The sequence below is a fragment of the Lethenteron reissneri genome, chromosome 69, assembly GCF_015708825.2.
Source record: "Lethenteron reissneri isolate LAM-NWPU_2019-01 chromosome 69, ASM1570882v1, whole genome shotgun sequence".
In the NCBI taxonomy this organism is placed as follows: domain Eukaryota; kingdom Metazoa; phylum Chordata; class Hyperoartia; order Petromyzontiformes; family Petromyzontidae; genus Lethenteron; species Lethenteron reissneri.
In genome coordinates, this window is record NC_083847.1 from 9,846,238 (window position 1) to 9,873,250 (window position 27,013).

Consider the following 27,013-nt stretch of genomic DNA (forward strand, 5'->3'; position numbering starts at 1 on the left):
CGCCACCACCTCCTCGTCCACCACCACCTCTTCCTCGTCCACCACCACCTCTTCCTCCTCCACCACCACCTCTTCCTCCTCCACCACCACCTCTTCCTCCTCCACCACCACCTCTTCCTCCACCACCTCTTCCTCCACCACCTCTTCCTCCACCACCACCTCTTCCTCGACACCTTGAGCCAGATAAGTCCCGCGTAGACCTGCTCCACCTTCTCGCAGCAGCAATGTCCGTGCGCGTGTTTGAGGGCGCTGAACTAGCCCGCCTGTATAAGTGCTACCGGCCCATCCTGCCGGCAGACGTCTTGACAACCCTAACCGACTACGTGTATGTAAAGGTACGTGAGTGTGTTTAGTGCGGTTTAATTCTCGAATTGTGTATGTGTGGAGCGTGGCTTCACTCTCGAATGCAACACAGCACCGCCCACGCATTCACCGCAATGCAACGAGGTCGTAGCGGCTTCGTGTGGGTCGTGCTTGATGTTTTTCTTGCCGAATTTGACTTTGCGGACCCACCAGGTTATACGGGGAGATTACAACATTACTGCACTGCCATTTAACAGCCATCGCATAGGCGTGGATTTATTCCTATTTGTAACGTGAATTATATTCCTGCGTATGGCAATACGTTCGGGGGCTGAATGCCAATGTCGAGTTCTGCTGGTCAAGAAGTAGTTTTGCTTCTCCTCCGTTGGAGTGCCAACTATAGTGGCTATAAAGATACTCCTTTGGTTCTTTCGGTAAAGTCACGTAGGTATACAATAAATCGCGACGTTTCTGGTGCAACAAGCGTCCATCAGGTGGGAAAGCTTGGTCTGCTGCCGAGGCAGACTAAAACAGCTAGGTGGGGCCTTACATGGTAAAATAAAAATAACGTAGTTTATTTTTTAGCTCCGTAGCTTCTACCGTATTTATTTAAATATAATATTACCTCCACTCAAGGGGTATCAAAACCATTGTGCACTCAAATAAAATGCAAAGACCAGAAAAGGAAAAAATGTTATGTTCAAGTAAAATCTACGAGTCTTACACTTCCTCCTAAACAACACGGAGGCATGTAGGGTGCCGGATCACTACAGGACAGACATTCCAGATCCTTGGGGCAACGCTTGAGAAGGCTCGACCTCCCCTTCCCCAGCGTCGAGTGCAAGAGCCGAGGGCTGGGAGAGAAGTACGTCCTGCTCCTGAAGTGCTTGGTAGTAGTATATACACCCCGGTCGTATTGCAGATAATTCGGGGCCCGCAGGTACTTTGCTGAAAGACCATACAAAGCTGAATCGTAGCACCGCAAATAGAGAAGCCAACGAGAGCTGGACACCACGGGCCTGGTGAGACACCACGTTTGTAACATGTCCATTGGTATCTATGGGACTTGTTTTGCTAAGTATCAAACGTTGACACAGGCGGCACTTGGAAGAGTTTTCTGCCACTGCACCGGGAATTGAGGAGCGAGACTCGGTTCGGCAATCGCGGACTCTTGTTTATGTATTGGATGGACCAGCAAAGTTTTTGTTATCCGTACACTCCATGTGTTATGGAAATGTAGGGGATCCTGTATTCGCGGCAATGTCCCTCTTGCGGGTTGTTATTGTTTTGAAACTGTTTGAAACGGTGACTGTATATAGTTGGAATAAAAGCTTTTAAATAACCGGGCCGTCTCCATCGCCCGCGAGTTGTCTCACAAGAAGAAGTCATGTTATCTTAGAATAGTGTCGTGTCAAACACCCGTGTGTATATAGTTACTCGTAGTTGCATGTTGCGTTATTGGTTGATATTTTTTTGATAATAAACAAACGGAAAAGACGGCGTCTCTGAGTTACATTACACTTGTATAATCTCCTGTAGATGGACATGTCACTTAATGTTCTGAAGATGTAGATGCAACAGCCTCCATGTATTGACGGCAGTTGAACTTATGAGTCTCGGTCCAAACGGTCAACTGGACATGTGGACAAGTTTGGTCGTACCTCTGAAAGTTCCGAAGTCTAATTTTCCTAAGTAGGAGTCCCTGCAATCATACTTTATATCGCGTCATTCATAAATTAATCTTGCAACACTGCACATTAATTGTACAAAGAGGGAAAACATCCCTCCCTTTTTATAGCAACTAGCAAGCAAACTAAAATCCTGCAGGATGTAGAAAAAATAATGAAAACAAAAATAACCATGACAACAAGTCATTGAGAGATTAAACAAGTCTCTCAACCCAGAACACAAGCCAGGAGACCTTTACGGGGTAGGGCGGTGGAATTCCAATAAGTTTACGACTAACGTAGACCGATCGGTCAATCATCCAACCAGGGAGGTACTTTATCGACCTAAAAGGGGTTACAGATTGAGTTGACCCTCCCCACTCCAACCACTTCCTCACTCAAACCACCCATCAACTAATAAAACGGTCTGTGCACAGTACTTGTAAATATTCTTCGCCAATAAAATAATTACGATCAAGTCTGCGGTTTCTAACTGGAAGGCAGCGCATTCTCCCCGTCTGCCATTTGAGTTTGATTTAAACGAGAATCGATGCAAAACTCGACCTTGACACTAACGTCGGCAGCAGATGTATAACGAGGAATTCGCTCCCCCATGTGAATATATGGAAATGGTAGGTGATGGGAACCGTAAGATTATATACATTGCCGATCCAACGGGAAGCTGGGGAAATTTCTCCCATAGGAGCTGTACATTAGGAAAATGTTTATTACCTAACCAGAATACGTACTGTACATGTACAGGAAACGTACTGTACATTTGCAGTACCTGAACTGTACAGTTCAACACGATAAGAGCCATTAGACAGTTAATGTATTATTACTTCTGTGTATACATTTTATGTACATCTGTCATACATTTTTTGAAGCTTGGGAATACTTGACTTGGAATATTCCAACTTCATGGGACCTCCCTTGCCAGTACCAAAATATGTGAATAGGATTTTCCCTTTTTTTGGCAACAGAGGGGACGCCTTGTGTCCTGGTCTTGTATAACACTGTTTTGAGACTAGGCTAAAAGAAAAGCTGCCTGGTGTGGACCAATCAGTTTAAAAAAACAATGTATATATTATGATATGTTTTTTGTTTGCATTCTGACCACAAACATTGTGGGTAATGTGGACATGATTCCTTGTAAAAGGTTTCAGTTTGGTGTTTTAGCATCTTAACACCTGTTTGTTGCCAGAAAAAATGGGAACCTATTATCAGACAGCGTTGTTTTTAGTTAGAAAAACAATGGGGGGATACCTATTCTCAATATTCCAACTGTTTAGACTCCCCCTTGGTTAGACACACTGTTGGTTGAGCTCATGACGTCACTTCCGGTCTGGAAGTATAAAAGGGAAGCCAGGAGAAGAACCAGATGGAGTGAGTAGACAAGTCTTTGACAGTGTGATAACGGCATAAAGTAAAAGACTAGATATAAATTTGGAAAGCGTTCGTTGTGTAAATAAGAACTAAGAAACAGTAGTTTTATTTAAGACATCAAACACGTGTCGACTTATTGCTCCATTTAGGTTCATGCGTAGCTTATTTTTGGTGCAAGAAAGCTGCGCATACAAATACAATGTACACTTAACCAATTCTGTTTTTTAATCTTCAAACAGCATTTATACTTATGTAATGATGTTACACCTGGGCGATAGTTATGGGTTCTGCCGGCCTCATCCAATGGGGAGTCGAGCCAGGGGCGTAGCCCTGGAGCTGGACAGTATCTTCGAGAAATTTCCAGGGGTGTGGCTGAGGATTGGCTACGTGGTATCACTTGGGCCAGGTATTATAAGAGGTGGAGAAAGACAGCACGTGGTCAGTGTGCGGAGAAATGAAGGGGGGGAAGCCACGCTGGTGCCGTGGTCCCGCTCCAGCCACATGGCGGGCCGCGGCAGTCTCTCTCACGCTGTCTTCCAGCAGCGCGAGGGAGCGGAGAGGGAGGCAAGGGAACCGAGTGTATGAATGCGGTGGAAGGCTGTAAACGGGAGAAACGAATAAACAACTCTGAAGTCAAGACGTCGTCTGAACGGGATTTATTACACTTATAAAAACTTAATTGAAAACCATTTTTATGAGCATTTAGAAGCAGCCCTATACACTTTAAAAGTTTTTCCTTTTAATAGAAATAATATTTGTGACAGGTTTTAAACAACGACTAAAAACATTTTAGAGTAAAAAAAAAACACAATATTAAACGTCATTTAAAAGTATTTTTCGTTAACCTATAACTTTTATGATCTTGGCTTGAGTAGAAACATTTCTGCATCATCCACTTCGACGTTGGCTGACTCCCTGTATTCAGTCAAGTTTATTGATCACAGACAGTGAAGCTGATGTTATTGTAGGTGCAACGAAATGTTTGAGGTTGTCAGCTCTACAACACTGCAATAGAATGTAAAACAAACATTGGAAAGATAAAAAAAAATCACGAAAATATCCGAAGGAATCCAAATGGCACTAACTATGTGCTTGTATGCATGGGATGAATGAACACAAAGATTCCCTTTCGGAGGTTGTAGCTGGCCTGTTTGTATTAATCCATGTTCCCAGTCGCCCTACCATTGTTAAATGTGGTGGTTCGCACTTTTAGTTTTGCATGAATACTACCATCCACGGTTTTTGGTTGGGATATGTAGGAATCGTTACTGTTGGAACAACATCCTCTGTGCACTTCTTGATGAACCCGGTAACTGTCTTTGTGATTGTCGATTGTTATTCCCGGTGACCTGGAACATTTCCCAGTCCAATGAAGAAAAACAGTCCTGACGCACAAATTTCGATTAGTTAGACCCGTGTTGAATAGTTCTAGTAACAGGCAATTCCTGCGTCTGCCTAATAGATGGGTAGGAGCAGGATGGAAGTGTGATCTGATTTGCCGAACGGTGGCCATGGGGGAGGGCTTTGTATCCACCAAGAGTGGTTAATCGTGAAGCATACCCCTACTCTTCTGCTTTGCTTTTCACTGGTGCCTTTGTTCTGTCCTGTCCCCCCCCCCCCCCCCCCCCCGGTCGATGAAACATCTAGTGGGCTGAATTGCGAGGTCCAACACCAGTAGGAGAGCCATGATTCGGTCAAACGAAGGACATTACTCCATCACATCTCATTGGTAGAAGATTTTCGATCTTCACTCGTCCAGCTTTTTCTCACGGAACTGAACCTGGGCTCCTAAGATTGGGAAGCCGGGTGGGGGGTCGATTAGCCTATCTTCTCAGCCTCACTAGAGCGCCGGCTCCCCTGCCCGGTCCGTGCTGATATCTCCGAAGAAGAACACCAGGTAAGATAAATTGAGCTGCTTTGGGGAAGGGGGGGGGTCTGAACAAAGGGACCTAAAAGTGCTTTGTGGTCATACGAAATAATAGCAAAGACATTATGAGTAAAAGTAAAAAAGACTAAAAACGACACTGCAAGGTTGTAGGCGCAAGCAACAAGGCTCCTTTCTCTGTTGGTGCCATCCACTCCAGGCATCATGGACTTAAGTTCTGTGAGCTACATCATGCCTGAAGACAACTGTAAAGCCATCTATGGGCGACCTTGAATGGGTTCTCTTTTGCTACTTCTTCCTCTCCCAACTACTTTTTCAAGTCTCCTCCATACAAGCTTAGGGCCTTCTCCTGAATGAGGAGTTCGGCTGATCGGAGTTTTTGTTGTGTAGATCCTCGATCCATAATGCGAGCAATCATTACATTTTTTCTATGATAACACTTTATTTGCCACGTCATTTTAACATCTGCTTTAAAACAAGCTGGCCTCTAATTTCTTCATGATCGTACGTGTACACTCGTTGGAGGAAGATTAAAATGGCGCCCAATATCAACCACACGCTCACCTTGCCCTGCTCCACTTTATCACTCCCATTTTAACATCCAGCATACGCCCGCTGAGACTTCTTACACTCACCACCTGAACTGTCACTGGCACACTATGCTTGCTACTCACCGTTGAAGGTTTTCGATGATATTTGTGACATAAAGTCCACGCCGATTTACAAGAAGCACTTGCAGCTTCGCACGTGAGACAATGCGATAGGACTGAGATGACTGTGGCGCATGTGCAAAATGCGAGTTGTACAGTGAATTTTGCGAGCTGTACATTTTCGACTGATTTGGTCATTTATCGAGTATAGGAAATACATGTTAAAAGCTAAATTTGTTCCGATAGCATCAAGTTACCTTTCACCCAAAAGGTGTAATGTATGATGTTTAAACAATGGATATTAATACATAGATATACTAACATTATAAACGCATAATATTAAAATAAACATGGTTAATCAATGCATTAATTAACATTTACTGTACCTACAACAGCCAGTCATTGACAGTGGAATGGTAGTTAAGCAGACGTTGGGCTCTATGGAGGCCTGTCGTTAAGCATTTAGTTATTCACAGCGGTGGTCATGAAGAGTGGGGTTCTACTGTATTGCGTTATCCATTCTTGGATGACCCAACACTTTTTCTCCATCAACCATTCACAAACACATCCTCTTCTTTACAGCTTCACATTTTCATCCTTTCTGTCCCACTATTTACTTTTCCCATTTTTTATCTTACTCCAGTAGAGTCGGTCCACAACCTTGGTGTAATCTTCGACTCTCTCCCCATTTCACCACGAAACTTCCACGACTCAATCGTGCCGTTTTCACCTTTACCAACATTCGTTAAAATCCACGGTTTCATGACAATCGCTGCCACCAAACTTCTTATTTATGCCCTTATTTTCACTCGACTTGCTATTATCTTATGATGGTCTGCCATAATACGCATTCAAACCACTCCAACAAATTAAAAACGCAGCTGCCCCTATAATATTTTAATCTTCTTCCATTCCCACACATCGCCCCTCCTCATTCAGCGACACTGGCTCCCCGTTCAATATCGTTGCCTCCTTTTAACTTCCTTAGCTGAGTTTATAAATCTCTCTCATTGCCCGGCTCCTCCTTACCTCTCTTCTCTCATCCGACTTTACTTTCCTGCCCGCTCGCTGCGTTCTAAATCTTTGCCGTCTCTTTTCTCTCCCTCCGTGCGCACAGTCTAGGCTTCGCTCATTCTCTCTCCGAGCCCCTCCTCACTGGAATGAACTACCGTTGCACGTCAAACAATGACCTTCTCACTACCATATGCTATTCTCTTTTTAAAATCCACGCATTCTCTCTTGCCCCACCCTTCCTTCTCCACTTGCTGTCCTCCCCACTCGTGCTAACGCCATCACTGTCCCCAACTCCCCATGGTCACCGATCATCAATCCACTCGTCTCATTTCCATCTTCGTTTATTCCACACATCGTCGCCACCATTTTGCATATATCCCATCAACTCGTCTCATTTCATCTTGCCAACCATCTTGTTCCGTAGTAAGTTCACTGTATAGCACCTTGGTTAAGGCACTATATAAATACATGATATAATATAAGGTGTGGCGTCCCTCCAATCGCTTGATTTATAATATGGATTCATTTCAGCGTTATGAAGTTTCATGTGTATTGCGTCAATCTCGACTTTGCAAGACCCACAGTCCGCTCTCCCATAGCTCTGTCACTGTCACATCCCAGCTTGCCTACCCACCCCTCTCTCTATCTCGTACTCAGGAAACCATGGCCAGGTAAAACGCTCGGACGTCCAGCTGAAACCATTGTGGAAAGGCTGAGCGAAAGGGGCTACATTATTAAGCCTATTAATCCTATGTGTGTGTGTGTGCATGTAGACGGGGAGCAAGCCCAGCCTCGTTGTGGATGTTGGCTGTGGAAGCGGGCAGGGCACGGAGCTTCTGGCATCTATCAGCAAAACCGTGTTGGGCATCGATGTGAGCCCATCGCAGATAGAAGAAGCGATGCTCGCAAAACATCCCAACAACATCACCTACATGTAGGTTCAAAATACATATCCCCCATGTAGCCTGTTACAGACTGTTGGGGCAAGCAAAGTTAGTGATTAGCACCTAGTGAAAGCCAGTACAGTACAGGAGGGGGTGGGTGGCCAGCACCACGCCCGACCGCCTTTGCCTCCCCGTTGGCGATGTTTTTACACACCGCACCAGGTACTCATTTGAGGCTGAGTTCACCTAGAGAAGGACCAGGACTGGTTCAGATAATCGTCACTGTTGGTGGTCGTGAGCACGAATCGAACTTGGGTAAACAGGTTCATAGTGCCAATCGCTGCCCACAGGTTAACAACCCCACGCTCGCAGATACAAAGTCCCTCTGGCCTTCCATGGAGACACATTAAAACGGCTATACTGTGTTTTTAAGGATTGAGTCGAGAGATTGGAGGCAGATTTGGATGGTGATGTTTGTGTATTATCATGCCATACAAACTAAACATAGCCAACGATTAAGGATTGTCACGTAAACAGAACTTGCCAATTCATCACCTTACAGCACACCGGTGTGCTGGAGAGCCAAGCCACAACATTTACAATCCGAGTACGACGTTTCACCAGTAATTACAACTAGCTTCATCAGGTAACAGCCAGGTTTGTGGAGAAGTCCACCTGTTTCGTTCCTTATATAGAGACGTAGATGTGGTGACCACACTTCTGCGCTCTTGCGCAAAGTGTAAATATTGTGGCTTGGCTCTCCAACACACTGGTGTGCTGTACTAGTGACAAATTGGCATGTTCTGTTTATGAGACAACCCTTACTAGTTGGCTATGTCGGGTGGTGGTGGGTTTTAACGACACATATTTACGTGATCTAACCCAAAAAGGTATTGGTTGTAGTATGTTTACCTTGCCAAAACACGCTTGTCACGTGCGGGAAATTAAATTCACGGGGAGAATCTGTAATGAGGCAGAGTAGTTTTCCTTCTGATGTATTGGTGACAGATTGGACACCGAAAGAGATAGCAGTTTGTCAGTCCGGGATAAACATCGATAGGGTGTACTACTACAGGGTAGCCTGCTGTGTGAATGTGGGGAGCCAGGAGACCATGGTAACACATCGTCTCTCGGGCGCCCTGTGCTACAAACCCGAGTTTGATTCCTGCTCGCGACCATCACGGTGAATATTTTCTGAACCAGTCCAGGGCCTCCCCCTATGTCGACTCTGCTTCATGATTACCTGGTGCGGTGTGTAAAAAGATCGCCATCGGTGGGGTGTGGTGCTGGTCACCCACCCCTTCATATGCCACAGTGCCGGCCTTCATAGGCATCGCCGCTCGCTACTAACAGCACTCGTCCCCAACAGTCGGTTGCAGGCTACACAGGGGAATCTTTGTATTTTTGTTTGTCGCTTTGTGAAAAATGAACGCGCTGCTATGCACATTTTTTTGGTTTTCCTTCTTCCCCCCACCCCTCCCACATCGTAGGGTGGGGCCAGCCGAGACCCTTCCCGTAGAGGATGGCTCCGTGTCGCTGCTAACCGCCTTCACGTCAGCGCATTGGTTTGACCTGCCAGCCTTCATGCGCGAAGTCAAGCGGGTGCTGCAGCCACGTGGCTGCCTCGTCATCTATTCCCCCATGATCCCACTGAACGTCGAGTATGGAGCCTTCACGGAGAAACTCACACAAATCATGTGGAAGGTGATACCATGCAACTTCACTAACAGAGTTTTGTACTTCATTCATTTTGCCCGATTTTATTTCTTTCTTTCTGCATTCACTTCAACCTTTCACGCTCAACACACACAAAATGCATGCCACAAATTAACCACACAATACCTTGCTGATCTCGTCAAGGAGCATAAACCATCAATCACTCCCAACTCTGGCCATCCTCACAGTAGCAGCCTTCAATAACTATTGGACAAAAACGGTCACAGAATCGCACGCTTTCAGATGAGTATTTGCGACCGTCTGGAACGCTTTTCCTTACGATATTAGGAAGCCACTGGAGCCATGCACTTTCAAACATCATATAGATTGAAAACTCTTCTTTTGGACTGCTTTTTGTGTTTAGTTTGTCCTTCCCCCGCTCCAATTTATCATGGTTTGCTACGTATGGTGCAAAAAGTTCTACATATATACGTATATACTACATCGCTATACTCGTCTCATTTCTTTAGACTTGATGTATTCATATTTATATAGTGCTTTTTTTCAAGGCGATTTCCAAGAAGTATAAATGGTGCATTGGCTGATGAGTAAAAGGGATGGGGCTTGAGTGTTGGGGAGGGGGGGAAAGGGGGAGGGCTGGCGAGGTTTTGGAATGGAAAGGATAGTAAAGGTTTTAAGGATGAGGACACGAAATTGTGGAGGGGATATACTATTGAAAAAAGTCTTAAGAGAGAAACGAAAACTGGGTGAAGTTGTCTTGATGTGGAGTGAGAGGTTTATTCCAATGGATGGGAGCCACGAGAGAAAAAAGAGCAGAAACGTAACTGATCACAGTGAGGGAGTGGGGGTAGTAAGGGACAATAGAGATTGGGAACGCAGGGGCTTAGATGGGAAATGATAAAAAAAGAGAAGCGAGATAGGGTGGCGCAGAACCATGGCGCGATTTGTAAACGAGGGTGAGGAATTTTAAAATAAACAGCATCGATTTATAGTAGACGAGCAAAGATGAGGAAATAAATTAGTATTTTGGCAGATGTTGAAAATATGACAGCAGCATGTATGATTGGAGAGGGATCGAAGGTGACCCCAAGGTTTCGAGCACAGTGGACCGGAGTGAGGGAAAAGGGGGGAAATTAAATTGTGGGATAGATGAGAGGGGAATTGGAAGCAGGAAACAATAATCTTTAGGTCTTGGAGGAATTGAGGGAGAGGTGATGAAGTGTCGTCCATAATTAGACAGCAGTAAGTCATTCGGAAATATACAACCTCCGATTGGCATGGTTGGCTATGTATGGTAACGAAAGAAGCTCAACATGCATATATACACACACATCCAAGAAAGAGAGACTGGTGTAAGATTGCTCATACTCCTCTCCCTCTTCCACACACCCACCCTCCTCCACCTCCGAAGGAGCGCAGACCGGTGGTTTACTGTGTATCCCATAGTTTGGGTTCCATGGCCACAATCGCATTGCCATTGCGTCTCTAATGTTCCATTTATGAAGGGGGTGTGTGCAGTTAAATACGTAATAATAGTGGTAGGCTTTTGCTGGGTTCGATCCCGTAAATATAAATGTCATTTGCAAACCTCCACCTGTCACGTGAACAAAACGTGCTAATTAGTTACTACTGCACTAACCGGTTGTGTTTTGGACAGTAAACACACAACATTTCCAATTTGAGTTGATAAACGTTTCGAGGGCGATTTGCCATAATGTAAGAAGTTTTCCTGTTTCCCCGTCTTAAATAGAGCAATGTAGCATCACTGAGCCAATCGGGTGCAGATAACAAGGGGGGTGGGTTCATGTAATCATAAAAAATGGATTATGTTAATATTGAACAGATGGGTTAATCATAATTCATCACTAATACGATGCCTTGATACGAGAAACAATTTAAAGTTGTATTACTTAATAATACAATATGCTTCCCAGCACCACTAAGACTGCAGCTGTCAGAATAGTTACATTTATTTTTAGTTGTTTCAATTTCAATAGATTATCTAATTGGTCTTGACCAGTAATTAGAATTAGTGTTTCACAACACATCAATGTTACCAAAACAACTGCATGTCCTTGTTGGCAAGCATGTTCTACAACTGCCGACAAGTGTGTTTGTGAGAATTAAATATTTACTTTGTTCTTGCAGTTTTATGCAAATAATTCATCTCATCTGACCAACATAGCATTTGCCATAAGTGCAGTTAATCCAGTACACACTTGTTTAAAAGTTCGAGAATTTGTTTGGTACAGGATATTCGTTTTATATTACGTATCCGTGCGAAATCTCACTTGGATTGTTTTTGTTTTTCCAAAACTCTGGCTAATTATCAGTTACTCCTGCAATGTACATTATTTTAAGCCAGGAGCTGTGAGCTATTTTATTCTGGACGTTAGTGTTTTCATAATCTTCACCAGAATTCTTCTAGTTCTGAGGTGAGATCTGAAAGAAGATTGGCGTCTAAGAAAATCCCACGTCTGTTTCAATTCCCAAAAACCAATGGCAATTGTATTATCAGTTGCAGGAAAATGTTGAGCCCCCTCGGGCCTAACGCGTTCAATGTAATGGTCCGTTGTGGTGCCTTTTTGTTTTTTAGGTCTTTGAAGATCTTCGCCCATACGAGAATCACAAGATGAACCACCTGCGTGAAGATTATACTGCCATGTGTGAAGCCATTCCGTTTGTGGACAAGAAGAGGTTCGAGTTTTTTTTTTATGGTTAGCACCGCAAATCTGTGGCGGGGTTTATCAGCATTTTAAAAATTTAAGTAGCTGGAAAGGAAATGCTGTATAAGATGCCTGGCTCTTTGAGTCTCTCTCCATTCTCATCCCCCATTTTAATTATCTATCTCTGAGATTCCTTCAAGTGACATCTGGTTCAAACAGTAAGGGCCATACATTACCACACGCACAGCCACTGAGTAATGTTTATCATGACAGTTAAAGCAATATAAGACTGGAAACAGGAAGGCTTATTCACAATTCTGGCAAATGACCTGATGAGACTGGTTGTTATAATTGCCAGAGAACCGCCAAACTCAATTTGTAAATGGTGTCGTGGTTTTATTCAAATTAATCGGCACGTTGTTATTCACGTGACAAACTTTACTGGTTGGTTGGCGGGGGAGGTGGGTTAATGACATTTTTTTATGTTTACGCAAATAACTAAAAACCCCTTAATGAATTCAAAGCATGTCTGCTCTAGATCTGGTGTGTACAATTTCCACGTGGCCTAACCCAAAAAAACAAATGTGGACCACAGCTAATGCGTTAGTTTGTTAACAGATATTTAACTAAAGTTGAGCAAAGAACAAGTTGCGTCTTATCACGCACATTTTGTTGTATAACATTACAATTTAGGTTTTTGTAACTCGACACAATGCCAGTGTTGGCGTGGACATGAAAGTCAAAGTTGACTTTAAGTAGAAGTAATAATATCGACATCTGCGTTTCTCTAATTCACCCGCAGGCTGGAGGGTGACAGGGTATTTGCACTCGTCAAAGTACCGGAATTCATGGGGTTAATTGGCAGCTTCGCCGAATACCATGCGCTGAAGGCTGCAGAACCTCTTGCTGCACAGGCCTTCATGGAAGATGTAGAGAAAAGGTGAGCTGCAATAGTAATAATAATAATAATAATATTTATAGAGCACCATTCATACCACAAAAGCTCAAGGCAACTTTAGCCACACAATCATCATCACGATCAGTTTAACACGTAGGCTTTCGCGACCAATGTTATTCATAATCAACGTTTTTGGGTTTAGATCGCGTTATTTATAAATGTGTCGTAACCCTCCACCACCCGACACGGCCAATCAGTAAAAATGTGTCACGTTGACAAAGACAAATAGTTCACTGCTTTAGCCCACCGGTGTGTTGAAGCCACAACATTTACAATTTGAGTACGACGTTTCGCTGGTAATTGCATCCAGCATCATCGGGCAATTCGCCAGAATGGTGAGGCTCTGCTGTGTCTCCCGTTCTTATATAGAGCAGCAGCAGAGTGACGTCATCATTAACTCATCAGGTGCAAAGATTCAAGGGGGGAGTGATTGTAATTATATACTAGATTAGTAATCAGGCTATTGTTACGATGCGAGTTGTAGATTAGTAATCATTTGGAATGTGTTTTATTGTGATTATGCTACATTAGTAATCAGTTAGTGGTTGTTTCCCTTATAAGGAATTGTAATGTATCTTATTTAATAATACGCTTCCAGGCCGCAGTAAGCCTGTAGCTGTCTGAGCGATTAAAGTTATTTCTGTTTCTCTCAATTTCAATCGATTCTCTAATTAGTCTTTGCCAGTAGTAACTAGTTTTACACAACACTTCCACGTTGTCTGTTGTATGTGTTGTGATTATGAAATTTTGATGAAAATAATAAAAATTAATAATTTTCCAAAAAATGCGCAATTCGCATTAATTATGTTAATGTATGTATTACTATGCATAAATTATGATAATGCGTGTGATTATATGCATAAATTATGATAATCGTAGTAATTTATGCGGAGGCTTGCGATTATGTTAATGTGTGCAGTTATGATAATTTGCTTAGTTTCGTTTATCCAGAGTTATCAATCAGGATAACACGATTATCATAGATTCATTTACCGATTATCCTAGTGTGTGTTATAATATTTTAGGTCTCCATTTTCATATCTCATCACAGGATACAGTTGTCAAGAATAAGACAGTTTTGCATGAACTTGGAAGGAACACTCGATATGCTTCTTGATTACAATTTTATTCTAACAAGCACGTGACATTCTATCATGCAGGTTAAACATGCGTCAATAATTCATGGGCAAGATTATGCAATTAACTAAATTGAATGACTAGAAATACTTCTTCATTGGCGAAATTATGCAGTTAACGAAAATGAATGACTAAAACATTTCTTATTCATGCAACTCGACGGCAGCAACTGCTTTGCACGATCAGTTGATATTGAACGCACCACCTCGAAATGGCAACCCTTTTTGAAACGCAAAGATCACTTTTTGAAAGTCTTATTCGTGTGCGTGCTGTGTGTGCGTTGTCCTCTCGTAATATTAATTGTGTCGTTAGCTTGTGTGGTGTGGGAGGATACGAACAGCTCCTGCTGCTCCCTCGCTCGGCGTGTCGCTCGGCTTTTGCTCTCTCTCTCTCTCTCTCCACTGCTGGATTGAGCGGCGTTGGCACGATGTTCCTTGAAGAAACTTGCTTGCTTGGCGCTTGATGGTTCCGGGGGCTTGGTGCTGCTCGTGCGCTCTCTCTTTCTACTGCTAGATGACGAGTTGGCACGATGCTGTCCTTGAAGATGCTCGGTCGCTCGTGTCGCTCGGTGTTGCTCGGTGGCGCAAGGTGTCGCTCGTTGTCGCTCGATGGCGCGCGGTGGCGCACGGAGGCGCACGGTGGCGCACGGTGGCGCACGGTGGCGCAAGGTGGCGCACGGTCAGCGCTCGTTCAGCGATCTCCGCCTTTCCTGCGGGTTGTTCGCTGGTCGTCACTCTGACGAGGAGCGATGCTTCGTTCGTGGCAGGGTGGACGTTGGCGTCTTTGTTGGCTTCACTCGCAGCTCTGCGACTCAGGGTAGCGATTCTTCTCAGGTGGTGCAGACCTCGGCTTGTAGCTACGCGTCGCTACTCCGCAAACCTCGTCATTCTGAATGACAGGAACTTCTTCGTTGGCGGCGACGAGGAGAGATGGAGCCACAGCCCTGGAGATCTGTGATGGGGGCCAGAGCCCCTGTCGATCTGAGTTGTATGGATTTTCCTTCGGTTTATATCGGAAAATTCCACTCGGCTTCCCGAGTTGTTCAAAAGCTGTGTCATAAAACCTTCCTGTGGGGGTGGACCATCTGCGTCCGTGTGTGTGTCCGTCCGTGTGTTTCGCGTGCGTGTTTGTCCGTGTGTTTATTAGCTTTGAAGACACAGCTGTGTGTGTCGTTCTGGAAGAAAGGGGGTGGGGGTGGGGGCCTCGTGTCGGCTGTTTCAGAAGTTATCCATTAGCCAGACCGATGATTCGCGTTGAGTTAAAAAAAAAACATTCGAATCCATGTTTTGTTACTGAATAATATTTGTCGCGAAAACCTACGCGTTAAGCGAGCTTAACTATTCACTCCCTTGCTCTGGGATCACATCCTTTGTCTCACACAGCTTAAGTTGGTTTGGTTTGGAAGTTGAAATGCGACTTATTTGCTGCTTGGTTATGCCGAAACCGTGTTCACGATGTTTCATCGTGACCCAACCTTTATGGGTGTCATTTCCTGGCTTGGTGCCTGTGTGTGGAGATCCTCTCGGAAAGACAAAGGCGGTCGTGTTGCTCGCTTCCCATGGGTGTTGTGTTTGGTTAATTTTGAGAGCCTTCTCCGCCCTTGATTCCTCTTCTATTTTAATTCCGTACTTATTATTCGACTTCTTGTGATTATTTGATCTGATATCCCGGCTAGGAATTTGTTTTGGAGCGAAAGAGATGCCCTAATTATTCTTTGATGCTTCGGCCCGGCCGTGTAGATATTCTTTAAAGGTAAATAATGTCAGTACTTAATTAACAATGATGGGTCGCGATTCTGGTGCAGATTGTCTTTTGGTTTTCAATTGGAGTGAGGATGGATACTGTTTGCTTAATCTTTATGGTTGAGTTGGTAACTTGTGTATTTAACATGGTTCAAAGACCCATCTGTGCTTTTTGTCGTCGATGCTGTTTCTTTGTTAAGAATATAATTATCTCTTCCTCCGTGTCTCCTGGTTCTGCAACCCCCCGCCTGCCATTCCCCCCTCCCTTGTTCCTCTTGTGTGAAATTCGGGGAGTTTATGACCTTGATTACCCTCTTTCATGCCGTCTTTCCTTTGAAATGAGGTATGCGCGCATCTGTGGAAGTGTGGGGGCCTCTGTGGAAGTGTGGGGGCGTGTTCGTTCCCACGTGGCCCCGTGTCTATTAAAAAAACAATATTATATATGATGGCAGAATAAGCCTTAAAAAAAATAATATTAAAAAAAAATAAAAAGGGGGTACATACACAACATGTCAAAATCAATTGAGTGTCCCTGTTGGCATGCATGTTCTGCTACTGCCGACAGTTGTGTTTGTGATAGTTTAATATTTCTCTGGTGTTCTTTTAGTCTTACACTAACGTTACGCCCTGTCTGTCCAATATAGCATCTGCCACATACACAATTAATCCGATATACACCTTCTGTTGATAATTTAGGTAATTCGTCTTTAGTGCACGTTACTAGTTGTTGAATTTTGTGTACTGTACCAAATCTTACTGTAATGTTTTGCTTTTGCAAAACACGGGCTAATTTATCAGTTACTCCTGAGATAAATGGTATTTTTATTGTTTTAATAATCTGATCGCTTTCAGCAGTGTTGCTTTGCGATCGTGATTTGGCTTTTAGTGCTCTGTTAATTTGAGCATTATTGTAGCCATTCTGTCTTAGTGCTTCTTTAACGTGTTTAATCTCTCTCACTAGACTTTCACCATCTGACACTGTTTTAGCCCGATGTATGAGCGTCTTGATAAGAGAGGATTTCTGAGCTGGGTGATGATGCGAATCTGCATTCAGATAGGCATCAGTGTGCGTTTGCGTTCTGTAAACGCTGTGTGTTATTTTACCATTTAGGCCATGCCCAAGTAAAATATCCAGGAACGGGAATGTGTTATTCACCTCCATTTCCATGGTGAACTGAATGGCCGGGTTTTTTTATCTCAGGAGTAACTGATAAATTAGCCCGTGTTTTGCAAAAGCAAAACATTACAGTAAGATTTGGTACAGTACACAAAATTCAACAACTAGTAACGTGCACTAAAGACGAATTACCTAAATTATCAACAGAAGGTGTATATCGGATTAATTGTGTATGTGGCAGATGCTATATTGGACAGACAGGGCGTAACGTTAGTGTACGACTAAAAGAACACCAGAGAAATATTAAACTATCACAAACACAACTGTCGGCAGTAGCAGAACATGCATGCCAACAGGGACACTCAATTGATTTTGACAACGGTGGAAGTGTTGTGTAAAACTAGTTACTACTGGCAAAGACTAATTAGAGAATCGATTGAAATTGAGAGAAACAGAAATAACTTTAATCGCTCAGACAGCTACAGGCTTACTGCGGCCTGGAAGCGTATTATTAAATAAGATACATTACAATTCCTTATAAGGGAAACAACCACTAACTGATTACTAATGTAGCATAATCACAATAAAACACATTCCAAATGATTACTAATCTACAACTCGCATCGTAACAATAGCCTGATTACTAATCTAGTATATAATTACAATCACTCCCCCCTTGAATCTTTGCACCTGATGAGTTAATGATGACGTCACTCTGCTGCTGCTCTATATAAGAACGGGAGACACAGCAGAGCCTCACCATTCTGGCGAATTGCCCGATGATGCTGGATGCAATTACCAGCGAAACGTCGTACTCAAATTGTAAATGTTGTGGCTTCAACACACCGGTGGGCTAAAGCAGTGAACTATTTGTCTTTGTCAACGTGACACATTTTTACTGATTGGCCGTGTCGGGTGGTGGAGGGTTACGACACATTTATAAATAACGCGATCTAAACCCAAAAACGTCGATTATGAATCATCACGATCCATGGGCAGATAGCCCGTTAGGTGTCCACTGCACATTTCGTAATTTTCCCCCACTCACCTTTGTCTTGGTAGTGCGAATATGGTAAAGTAGTTACACACAAGTTGAAATAGAAGGCCAAACATTTCCAAAGACATGTAGAAACACTCATGAGAGCAAAAACAATTCGTAAAGAGAAGGAAACATGAATAATTAAAGTAAATATAATCACGATAGGCCAGAGTTAAATCGGAAGTCTAAATTATATAAATAGTCATTGACGTCCAGGCTTATTCATATGAACCCCGCAAGGCACAAATCATCATTGGGTGATAATTGCCGGATTGTCAACGGTGACACGTTTTCCAAAGGGCGTGCAGTTTTTAAATACGGCCACGATTTTTTTACCCGTTTTTGATGATGGTGATCTAAATTCTAAGGTTAGCGTGTGAACTTTATGTACATTGCCACGCAGTACGGTGGGAATCGCGTGCTTCGATTCCTCACTTCGGGTGCCTTTCTCCTGGAGGTTTTTTTTTCTACGTGGATTTCCTCCGTCTGTTTTCTTCCCAAAGCAACAAAACAAACTGGTTTAACACGTAGCAGTAGGCATTCACGACCAAAATATAAATTGTCTTTCCAAACTGATTGGCCTTGTATCACTACCAGTGTTGAACCAAAATGCGAACAGTACAAAGACCAGGCAAGTATTGATAGTTCGGGTTGAGTAGCTATAGCACTGCAGATAACCCCAACTAGAGGCTGCTCTTGCGAGATTCCAGCTCTGAAATATCACGATATCAAACAAATCCCACCTGCGTTTAAGAAGCCGATGGTCTCATTTTAGTTGGAGTTATTTTATTTCATACGCAGGCTTTACATTTTCCACTACCAATACGGTGACTCGTAATTCGTTTATTTAAAAAGAATGTAATAATGCTAATAAATTTCGATTTAAAGCTTTCGTGACTGCAGGGATTCATCTTCTTGGTTCTTTCGGTAAAGTCACGTAGAAGGGAAGTAATAAAATAATAAAAATAAAACAATAAAATAATTCTCACGACGTTTCAGCCACAACGCAAGCTGCCGTCCTCGGGTGAAAACCAGGTCTGTCGAGGTGAGAGTCTGAATGAAACAGCACACGAGCTTGGAGCATATATATAAGCTGGGCGCCTTGACAAAGGAATTTGCATATCAAGAGGAATTTAGCATATTTATGGAAAATGCAGGAATGTGATTACTACTACATATGCATGTGCATTATGCAGGCCGCAGTTGCTGCTGCAGTTGTTGCTGCTGCTGCTGCAGTTGCTGCTGCTGCAGTTGCTGCCTTATACATTTTAATATAACACTATGTATTATTCTACCCACCCTAATGTGTATCACACTGACATTACTCTGCACACTGCACCAAGCATACAAATGCCACACCATCTGCCACTATACACTCTATCATTGACCGTCGTGTCAATGGGTGAGTGGTGAGAGGAAACTTGCAGCGGAGCAAAGAATCCATTCCCTGCGGAGAATACAATGCCAGTGAGTGGAACGCGGTCTGAAAGTCACTGTAAACGTGAGCACAATCAGTTAAGATCCGAAATGGTTTATTACGTCCTTCCAATGATTGCTAAGCCAGAATCCATCTTCTCGGTTGAAATTGTCTCTGTGTTTGTATATGTGGATCGCCTCATGAACGAATCTCTCATGATAGCCAGATGGCTTGCAGAGAACCTCTGTCTTGGAGAAGTCAATGTCATGTGAGCCCACTGAATTGTAACAGAGATCTGCCACGGCTGAGGTGTTTGTCCTACCGTGTTTCAGGTCTGCTTTATATTCACGGATGCAGTCCGAGACATGTCGTTTGGTTTCTCCAATGTAACTGCTACCACAGAGGCAACTTGGTTTGTAGACGCCAGAGATTTCAGATCTTGCTACATCTGCAGCGATGTGACTTAGGCCCTAGAGAGCTACATCTACTCTAGCAATTATATCATTAACTGGTATGTGTCTAGGTGTGACTGCAAAGTTTAGTCCTTTAGCTAAAACGGATTTCAGGCCTTCAGAAATAGAACTGTTACTGCGATTAATTACGACTTTGTTAACATCTCGTCTCTAAAACCAAGCAAATCATTTCTGATTCAACCGCATTAATTGATCAGACCAAACAGTTCTCGTTGAAACCTTCTGCAGCCAGACCACCAAGATTATACGGCTTGCCAAAGATACATAAAGAAGATACACCTCTTCGTCACATTGTCTCTACTATCAACTCCCCCACCAAATAAACTGGCTCGTTTTTTGTCTGAAATCCTACGGCCTTTCACTGGAAAAACCACCTCTGCGGTACTAAACTCTACTGACCTGGTATCGACAATCAAGGGGATTGCCCTGTCCCCAGACGACCTGCTTGTCAGTTTTGATGTGGTTTCCTTATTCACCAAAGTTCCTGTACCTGACACCATTGAAGACTTGGTTCATCAAGGACTGAATGCTGGGGTACCCCCCCCCCCCCCTGGTGAGACACTGCTTAACCAATACATACTTCACCTGGAATGGAACTTTCTACAAGCAAACTGAGGGCACCCCAATGGGCTCCCCCCTATCTCCGGTTGTAGCCAACGTGTTCATGGAGAAATTTGAGACTGACGCCATCAAGACTGCCACTCTACGCCCGACCTTATGGAAGAGGTACGTAGATGACACTTTTGTCATCTGGCCACATGGCCGGCCTGCTCTAGACCAATTTCTCGACCACATCAATTCCATACACCCAGCCATCAGATTCACCATGGAAGTCGAAAAAGATGGCAAGCTACCCTTTTTGGATGTCCTAATTAAAAGGAGACCTGATGGTCCAATGAGCCATTCTGTCTACAATAAAGCCACCCATACGGATGCTTACCTAAAACCGGATTCCCACCACCATCCATCCCAGAAGCATTCCCTCATAAAGACTCTATACCATAGAGCCCAATGCATTTCCGACCAGGAACACATTGACAGTGAACTCAAACACGTACGCCAAGCTCTTAAGGCTAATGGTTACTCGGACTACACAATCCGCAAGGACATCACTCCAACCATCAAGAAGGATCCTGTTGAGGAGCCTTTCAAGACCATCACCTTACCCTACATTGCTGGAGTCAAAAAAAAGATCTCCAAAATCCTGATTAAACACAATATCCAAGTCCGATTCAACACAGTACATAAAATCCGTGATCTGGTCCCGTCTGTAAAAGATGTGGTTCCAGACATACAGTACCCTGGCGTCTACAAACTAAGTTGCCTCTGTGGTAGCAGTTACATTGGAGAAACCAAACGACATGTCTCGGACCGCATCCGTGAACATAAAGCAGACCTGAAACACGGTTGGACAAACACCTCAGCCGTGGCAGATCACTGCTACAATTCAGTGGGCTCACATGACATTGACTTCTCCAAGACAGAGGTTCTCTGCAAGCCATCTGGCTATCATGAGAGATTCGTTCATGAGGCGATCCACATATACAAACACGGAGACAATTTCAACCGAGAATATGGATTCTGGCTTAGCAATCATTGGAAGGACGTAATAAACCATTTCGGATCTTAACTGATTGTGCTCACGTTTACGGTGACTTTCAGACCGCGTTCCACTCACTGGCATTGTATTCTCCGCAGGGAATGGATTATTTGCTCCGCTGCAAGTTTCCCCTCACCACTCACCCATTAACACGACGGTCAATGGTACAGTGTATAGTGGCAGATAGTGTGGCATTTGTATGCTTGGTGCAGTGTGCAGAGTAATGTCAGTGTGATACACATTAGGGTGGGTAGAATAATACATAGTGTTATATTAAAATGTATAAGGCGGCAGCAGCAGCGGCAGCAGCAGCGGCAGCAGCAGCAGCAACTGCGGCCTGCATAATGCACATGCATATGTAGTACTAATCACATTCCTGCATTTCCCATAAATATGCTAAATTCCTCTTGATATGCAAATTCCTTTGTCAAGGCACCCAGCTTATATATATTGCTCCAAGCTCGTGTGCTGTTTCATTCAGACTCTGTCACCTCGACAGACCTGGTTTTCACCTGAGGACGGCTGCTTGCGTTGTGGCCGAAACGTCGTGAGAATTGTTTTATTGTGTTTTATTTTTATTATTTTATTACTTCCCTTCTACGTGACTTTACCGAAAGAACCAAGAAAATGCTAATAAACTTAATTATCCAGGAGAGACACGCCAAGTCGGCACTGTTTTTCCCACATTGGGGTTCTTTTTTTTTTTAGCAAACTAATAGTTGTATTTTGCCAGTTAAGGTCCACTGAGCTATTTAGATATTTTAAAGAAATGATCTGTCCATAAATGATTGCTCAACGTAGTGGCTTATCACGTGGATTTAAAAATTGTGCAAATACGCCAAATACTCTAAATGCTTGTTTTCTAAATGTGGAGGAGAAAAATCGGAGTACCCGGAGAAAAATCCACGTGAGCACGTGGAGAGACACGCAGACTCCAAATATACAGGAATCGGATCTAACCCACAACAACCTGTATACCAGGCAAGGTAGTTAAAATATCGCTACTGTGGCACCCATAATAGTTTGGCCAAGAAGGGATCAACGTAAACATATGCTCACCAAGTTGTGGTTAACAGCAACGGGAATGTGGTGGAGCGATTCCTGGGCTTTGAGCCAATTGAGAGCGACACTCGTAAAAGTTTAGCAGACCATGTGACTTTGATGGTGGAGAGCCTTGGGTTGGACCACTCAAACTGTAGAGGTCGGTCATATGACAATGCAAGTAACATGTCAGGAAAAATACAATGGGCTACAGGCCCACCTGAATAAAAAAAAAACCTGAGTATGTGCCTTGCGCAGCGCATTCACTTAACTTAGTTGGTGTTAACACCTTCGACGGCAGTAGCCCAGAGGATAACGAGTCTTTTTTAACATGGTGCAGTCAGACGGATGTCAGACTGACATTAAAATCGCTGTCCAGTGCTCGGGCAGAGTCAACTGAGGCACTGGAGAAACTACACCGACATTAGAGGCCTTTAGTGGTATTTGCAATGATGATAATGAGAAAAGAGATGCTCGAATTGGGGCCGCTGGACCCTGTGCTAAATTGGACACGTTAGAGATGTGTTCGTGGCACATTTCTGGGACGTCCTACTTAACCGGTTCCACGCTACAACCATGCACCTACAGAAAAGTGACATTGACATCTCTGTAGAAGCACCGCTTTGTCAACGAACTAATTCAAGTCTTTCATGTCTGACGGTTAGAAGTGCCCAACTAAATTGCTTGAGACGTTGCAGGCACTTAATCTGCAGTCAGTGTTCCTCAATGTTTTCGTGGCACTTCGGATTTTTCTAACTTTGCCAGTGACAAACTGCCAGGGTGAGCGAACATTTTCCCTTTTAAGCAGAATATTTAAAAATATGCTGCGGCGTAGCATGTGCCAAACACGTCTCGGCTCATTGTCACTTATGTCAATAGAGTCCGACCTTGTCAGACAGCTATTTTTTGACGATCTAGTAGGGAGAAGGCAATAAAGACACCAATATAGGAAAGCGGGGGGGGGGGGTGGGGGGCTCCAAAAGAAATGTGCCCAGGGGCCTCACGGGACCATGATCCAGCCCTGGTAGGAATAATGTACATTTTTGGATTTAACCATGTTTACTTTTCATTGATTGTTTAATATTCATTGTTTTGACTTAAAGCTTTCGTGACTGCAGGAATTCATATTCTATGGGTCTTTGGGTAAAGCCACGTAGATAGAAAAATGATTTTTTTTTAAATTAACCTGAAAACGATTGCTGTGTTGCGATCGAAACGTCGTGATATTTTTTTTTTATAATTTTTCTATCTACGTGGCTTTAGCGAAAGACCCATAGAATATTCATTTGTTTTACTAATTGCCTTCATGAATACATTTAAACTTTACGTGAAATGAGAGGATGTCCGAATTGAAATGGTGACTTCCCTGGTTCATCCGTTCGCTTCGGTGGCTCTCGAACTGTAATTTGCCTACCCACATTGATGTAGGTATTCATTTAAGTCTGAATGCACACAAACGTAATTAAAACACTTTGTCCTGTCGTTTTAGAAGAGCTGCTTAAAACTGCTCTGCACTCGAATAAGAATGTTTTCAACTCTGTACACAACCGAGTCGCTTAGATGTGGACGTCTACAACCGGTTGCTGCTCACTGTAAACGCATACTCGACCCTCAAGCGCCGATCTGCTGGACAAATTAGTCCCGTGTTTTCACTGCATGCTTCACGTTTTGCTAACTGATAGGCTGTTATAATTTTTGACGTTTGTGTGTGGGGGAAGGGTGGAGCTAAAATGCGGCCGGGCTCTGTAAAGGGGTGTAACGTAATGACTTCCGACACGGACTGTAGAGTGCTTTTTATTTATTTCTCGTCGGCATACAGCTACGACTTTAATCACAGTCACTGTTACTTACCCTTGACTGACTATTTAGCTAGCTGACTATACAGCGACAACAGCGATGTCTAACTATACAGCTGGTTGACTATATAGCGACGACGACGATGTTAACTACATAGTCCAATGGCTACCACCCAAAACCCCGTTCCACTCTCCCTTATATCCCCCGAGCGCGGCCATGCCCCGCCCCTGGCCATGCCTTTCTTAGAACTCTCTCATGGGTTCTCGGAGCTCCAGATAGATCCCCTCCTTTGACCCTTGGCCTAGTTTTCCCCCTCTAGTGGTCGCTCACATATAACTCGGCTGTGTGCTGTTTTCCCACCCATGATTAGCCCATACAGCCGCCAGTCGGTGCACTGACACTACAGGGTCATAACCAGACGTCGCTTAGCTACGCCCAGGCACTACTCCTCGCTCAGACATGGAAAAAGCAGCTGCAGGCGATTTTTATTTGCGCAATTGGACACTGATATGGATCCGTCTTCACAGATCAATGATAAATATGACAATGGGTATTGATAGGTCAGTAATGTCTTCTCGTTGCATTTCAGAGTTAAAGAGACTCTGGGTAACGCAGCAGCTTCTGCTGAAATGAAGATCGTGGTGAAGACCGTTCTGCTGCTGGCCTGCAACGACTCTCAGAGCTCATAATGCTACTGCTGTGACCAGAGTGCTCAAAGCCACCTGTTTGTTGCAAACAATACGGGGACTCCTACTTAGGAACATTTCTACTAATGAACTTGCATGTATATGAACAAACATCCGTATGTCCAGTAGCATGTTCGGACCGAGGGTCGTATGTTCAACTGCCTCGCAATAGATAGTGGTGGTGGCATCTACTGTATATCTGCAGAACATCAAGAACCAGCGGCATCTATAAGAGATAGACAATTTCTAAAACCATTCCCTCTGTTTCCTGTACATGCTGTAAGTGTTTGGAAGCGACAAAACGAAAGTTGGATTTACAAACAAATCGACTTAGGTTCCAGAGTTCTGTTCGTAAGTAGAAGTCCCTGTAATGTCGTTTCAAATAAAAGAACAGAATGGATTCCAGTTATGATTTGTCTGTCATTTACTGATACTATCGATTCTAACGTTTCTATAAATGATTTAGAGCAAAACGTAAAAATTTGGCCATGGTATCAGTGCTGCCACTGTCGGCTGTCATGTTACAATACCACATTGCGTGCACCAACTTAAAAAGTTAAAATTGTGGCCTTATTATTGTGTTATGAGCCTGTAACTACTGCGATCAGGTAAGGCAGGGGTCTCAAACTCGCGGCCCGCGGGCCAATTACGGCCCTCGGGATGATATTTTGTGGCCCCCACCTTAATATGAAAGTTGAATGTTAGTGCGGCCCGCGAGTTTTATATTGTAGCAACCCCGCTGTTAGCTGCTGTGTGGGACAATGTTATGATGTTCTGGTTTCCTACTGTGTGCCTGTGCAGTGAATGCGGCATGCATGTGAGTGACATGGGGGGCGGGGTCGTGTGTGTGTGTTTGTGTACGTGTGAGAGGTGAGTGAGAGAGAGAGCCGGGAGAGAAAAGAGTGGCTTTGGATGTGCGGAGAGCAGGAGGGTGAAATTCATAGTTTTCCGCCCTCTTTAGCGCAGGTCATGATGTATCCAGTGCTTCATTTGTAAATCACAAGGTGCCGGAACGCTAAGTACATATGACAGCGCAGGTACGATGAGCACAGTTCCCGGAAGGCACGTAAAACGACGCTTAAAACAGCACACACATGCCACTTACAATGCAGTGGGACTTATTTAGGCTATACTGCAGTGACGGTATCAGTCTTTGTGTCAGTGATTAATAAAGTGGCATCTTGAGCAAAGGCGACTTCTGTGTCCAGCGGAGAAAACGAACGGAACACACACACACACAATTTGTTAAATTGAAGGCAAATTCAAGGGACACCACGGCTCCTTTACGCACACGCTGCGCTGTGAGGTTTTGGGAGCTTCTTTACGCAGACGGATTATTCTAAACCGCAGCAGTTTATAAAACGTCATTGAGCTAATGTCTACATTTTACAGTCTGGGCTGTTTTACATTATTATTTACACCTGATATGTGTGGATGAATTTTAATGATTTAAATTCCCTCATCCTCTGGTGACATTTACGCACCGAGCCACAGACTGTACATGATGATGTGCATAATTATTTTGGTTCATCTTAGAAGTCTGCATTTGTTATTTTATGAAATTGTATTGCTGTTGTTAAGAAAGCTTTTTATATAACTTATTAGATTATCTTGTTATTGCGTGGCCACAAATTAGTAATTCATCCACCGATGCCAACAGGGGCTCCGTAATTTTCTAGTCATTACATTATATTGTTATATTTTATTTTAATCATTTCTTTAAAAACTTTTTTTAATATTCATATTTTTTTCGATACGAGAGGTCTGCTCAAATAAGTCGCGGAACGCAGGCAAGCCAACACGCCGGCACAAAGTAAGCACAAAAATGTATAGAAAAATGTGATGATGTGACAGAAGGCAGCGAAAGCCCCGAC

General features: G+C 43.6%; 1 protein-coding gene across 2 annotated transcripts; it reads left to right on the forward strand.

The window, feature by feature from the left end:
- LOC133360558 (putative methyltransferase DDB_G0268948) lies at positions 1-25,590 on the forward strand. 2 transcript variants are annotated; one of them, XM_061579354.1, is made up of 6 exons: positions 1-335; positions 7,679-7,839; positions 9,280-9,493; positions 12,063-12,163; positions 12,935-13,072; positions 25,043-25,590. In XM_061579354.1, exons 1-6 carry the CDS (start codon positions 225-227, stop codon positions 25,140-25,142), a joined length of 825 nt encoding a protein of 274 aa, XP_061435338.1. In that variant the 5' UTR covers positions 1-224; the 3' UTR covers positions 25,143-25,590. The 2 variants fall into 2 exon arrangements, with proteins under 2 accessions (XP_061435338.1, XP_061435339.1); XM_061579355.1 differs by lacking the exon at positions 12,935-13,072.
- Positions 25,591-27,013: the final 1,423 nt, after the last annotated feature.

Bases quoted from the DNA above. Each gene is read 5' to 3' on its own strand.
- LOC133360558 (XM_061579354.1), top strand. From the start codon at position 225: ATGTCCGTGCGCGTGTTTGAGGGCGCTGAACTAGCCCGCCTGTATAAG. The intron at 336-7,678 runs GTACGTGAGTGT...GTGTGCATGTAG, and splicing joins CCGACTACGTGTATGTAAAG to ACGGGGAGCAAGCCCAGCCT. The intron at 13,073-25,042 runs GTGAGCTGCAAT...GTTGCATTTCAG, and splicing joins ATGGAAGATGTAGAGAAAAG to AGTTAAAGAGACTCTGGGTA.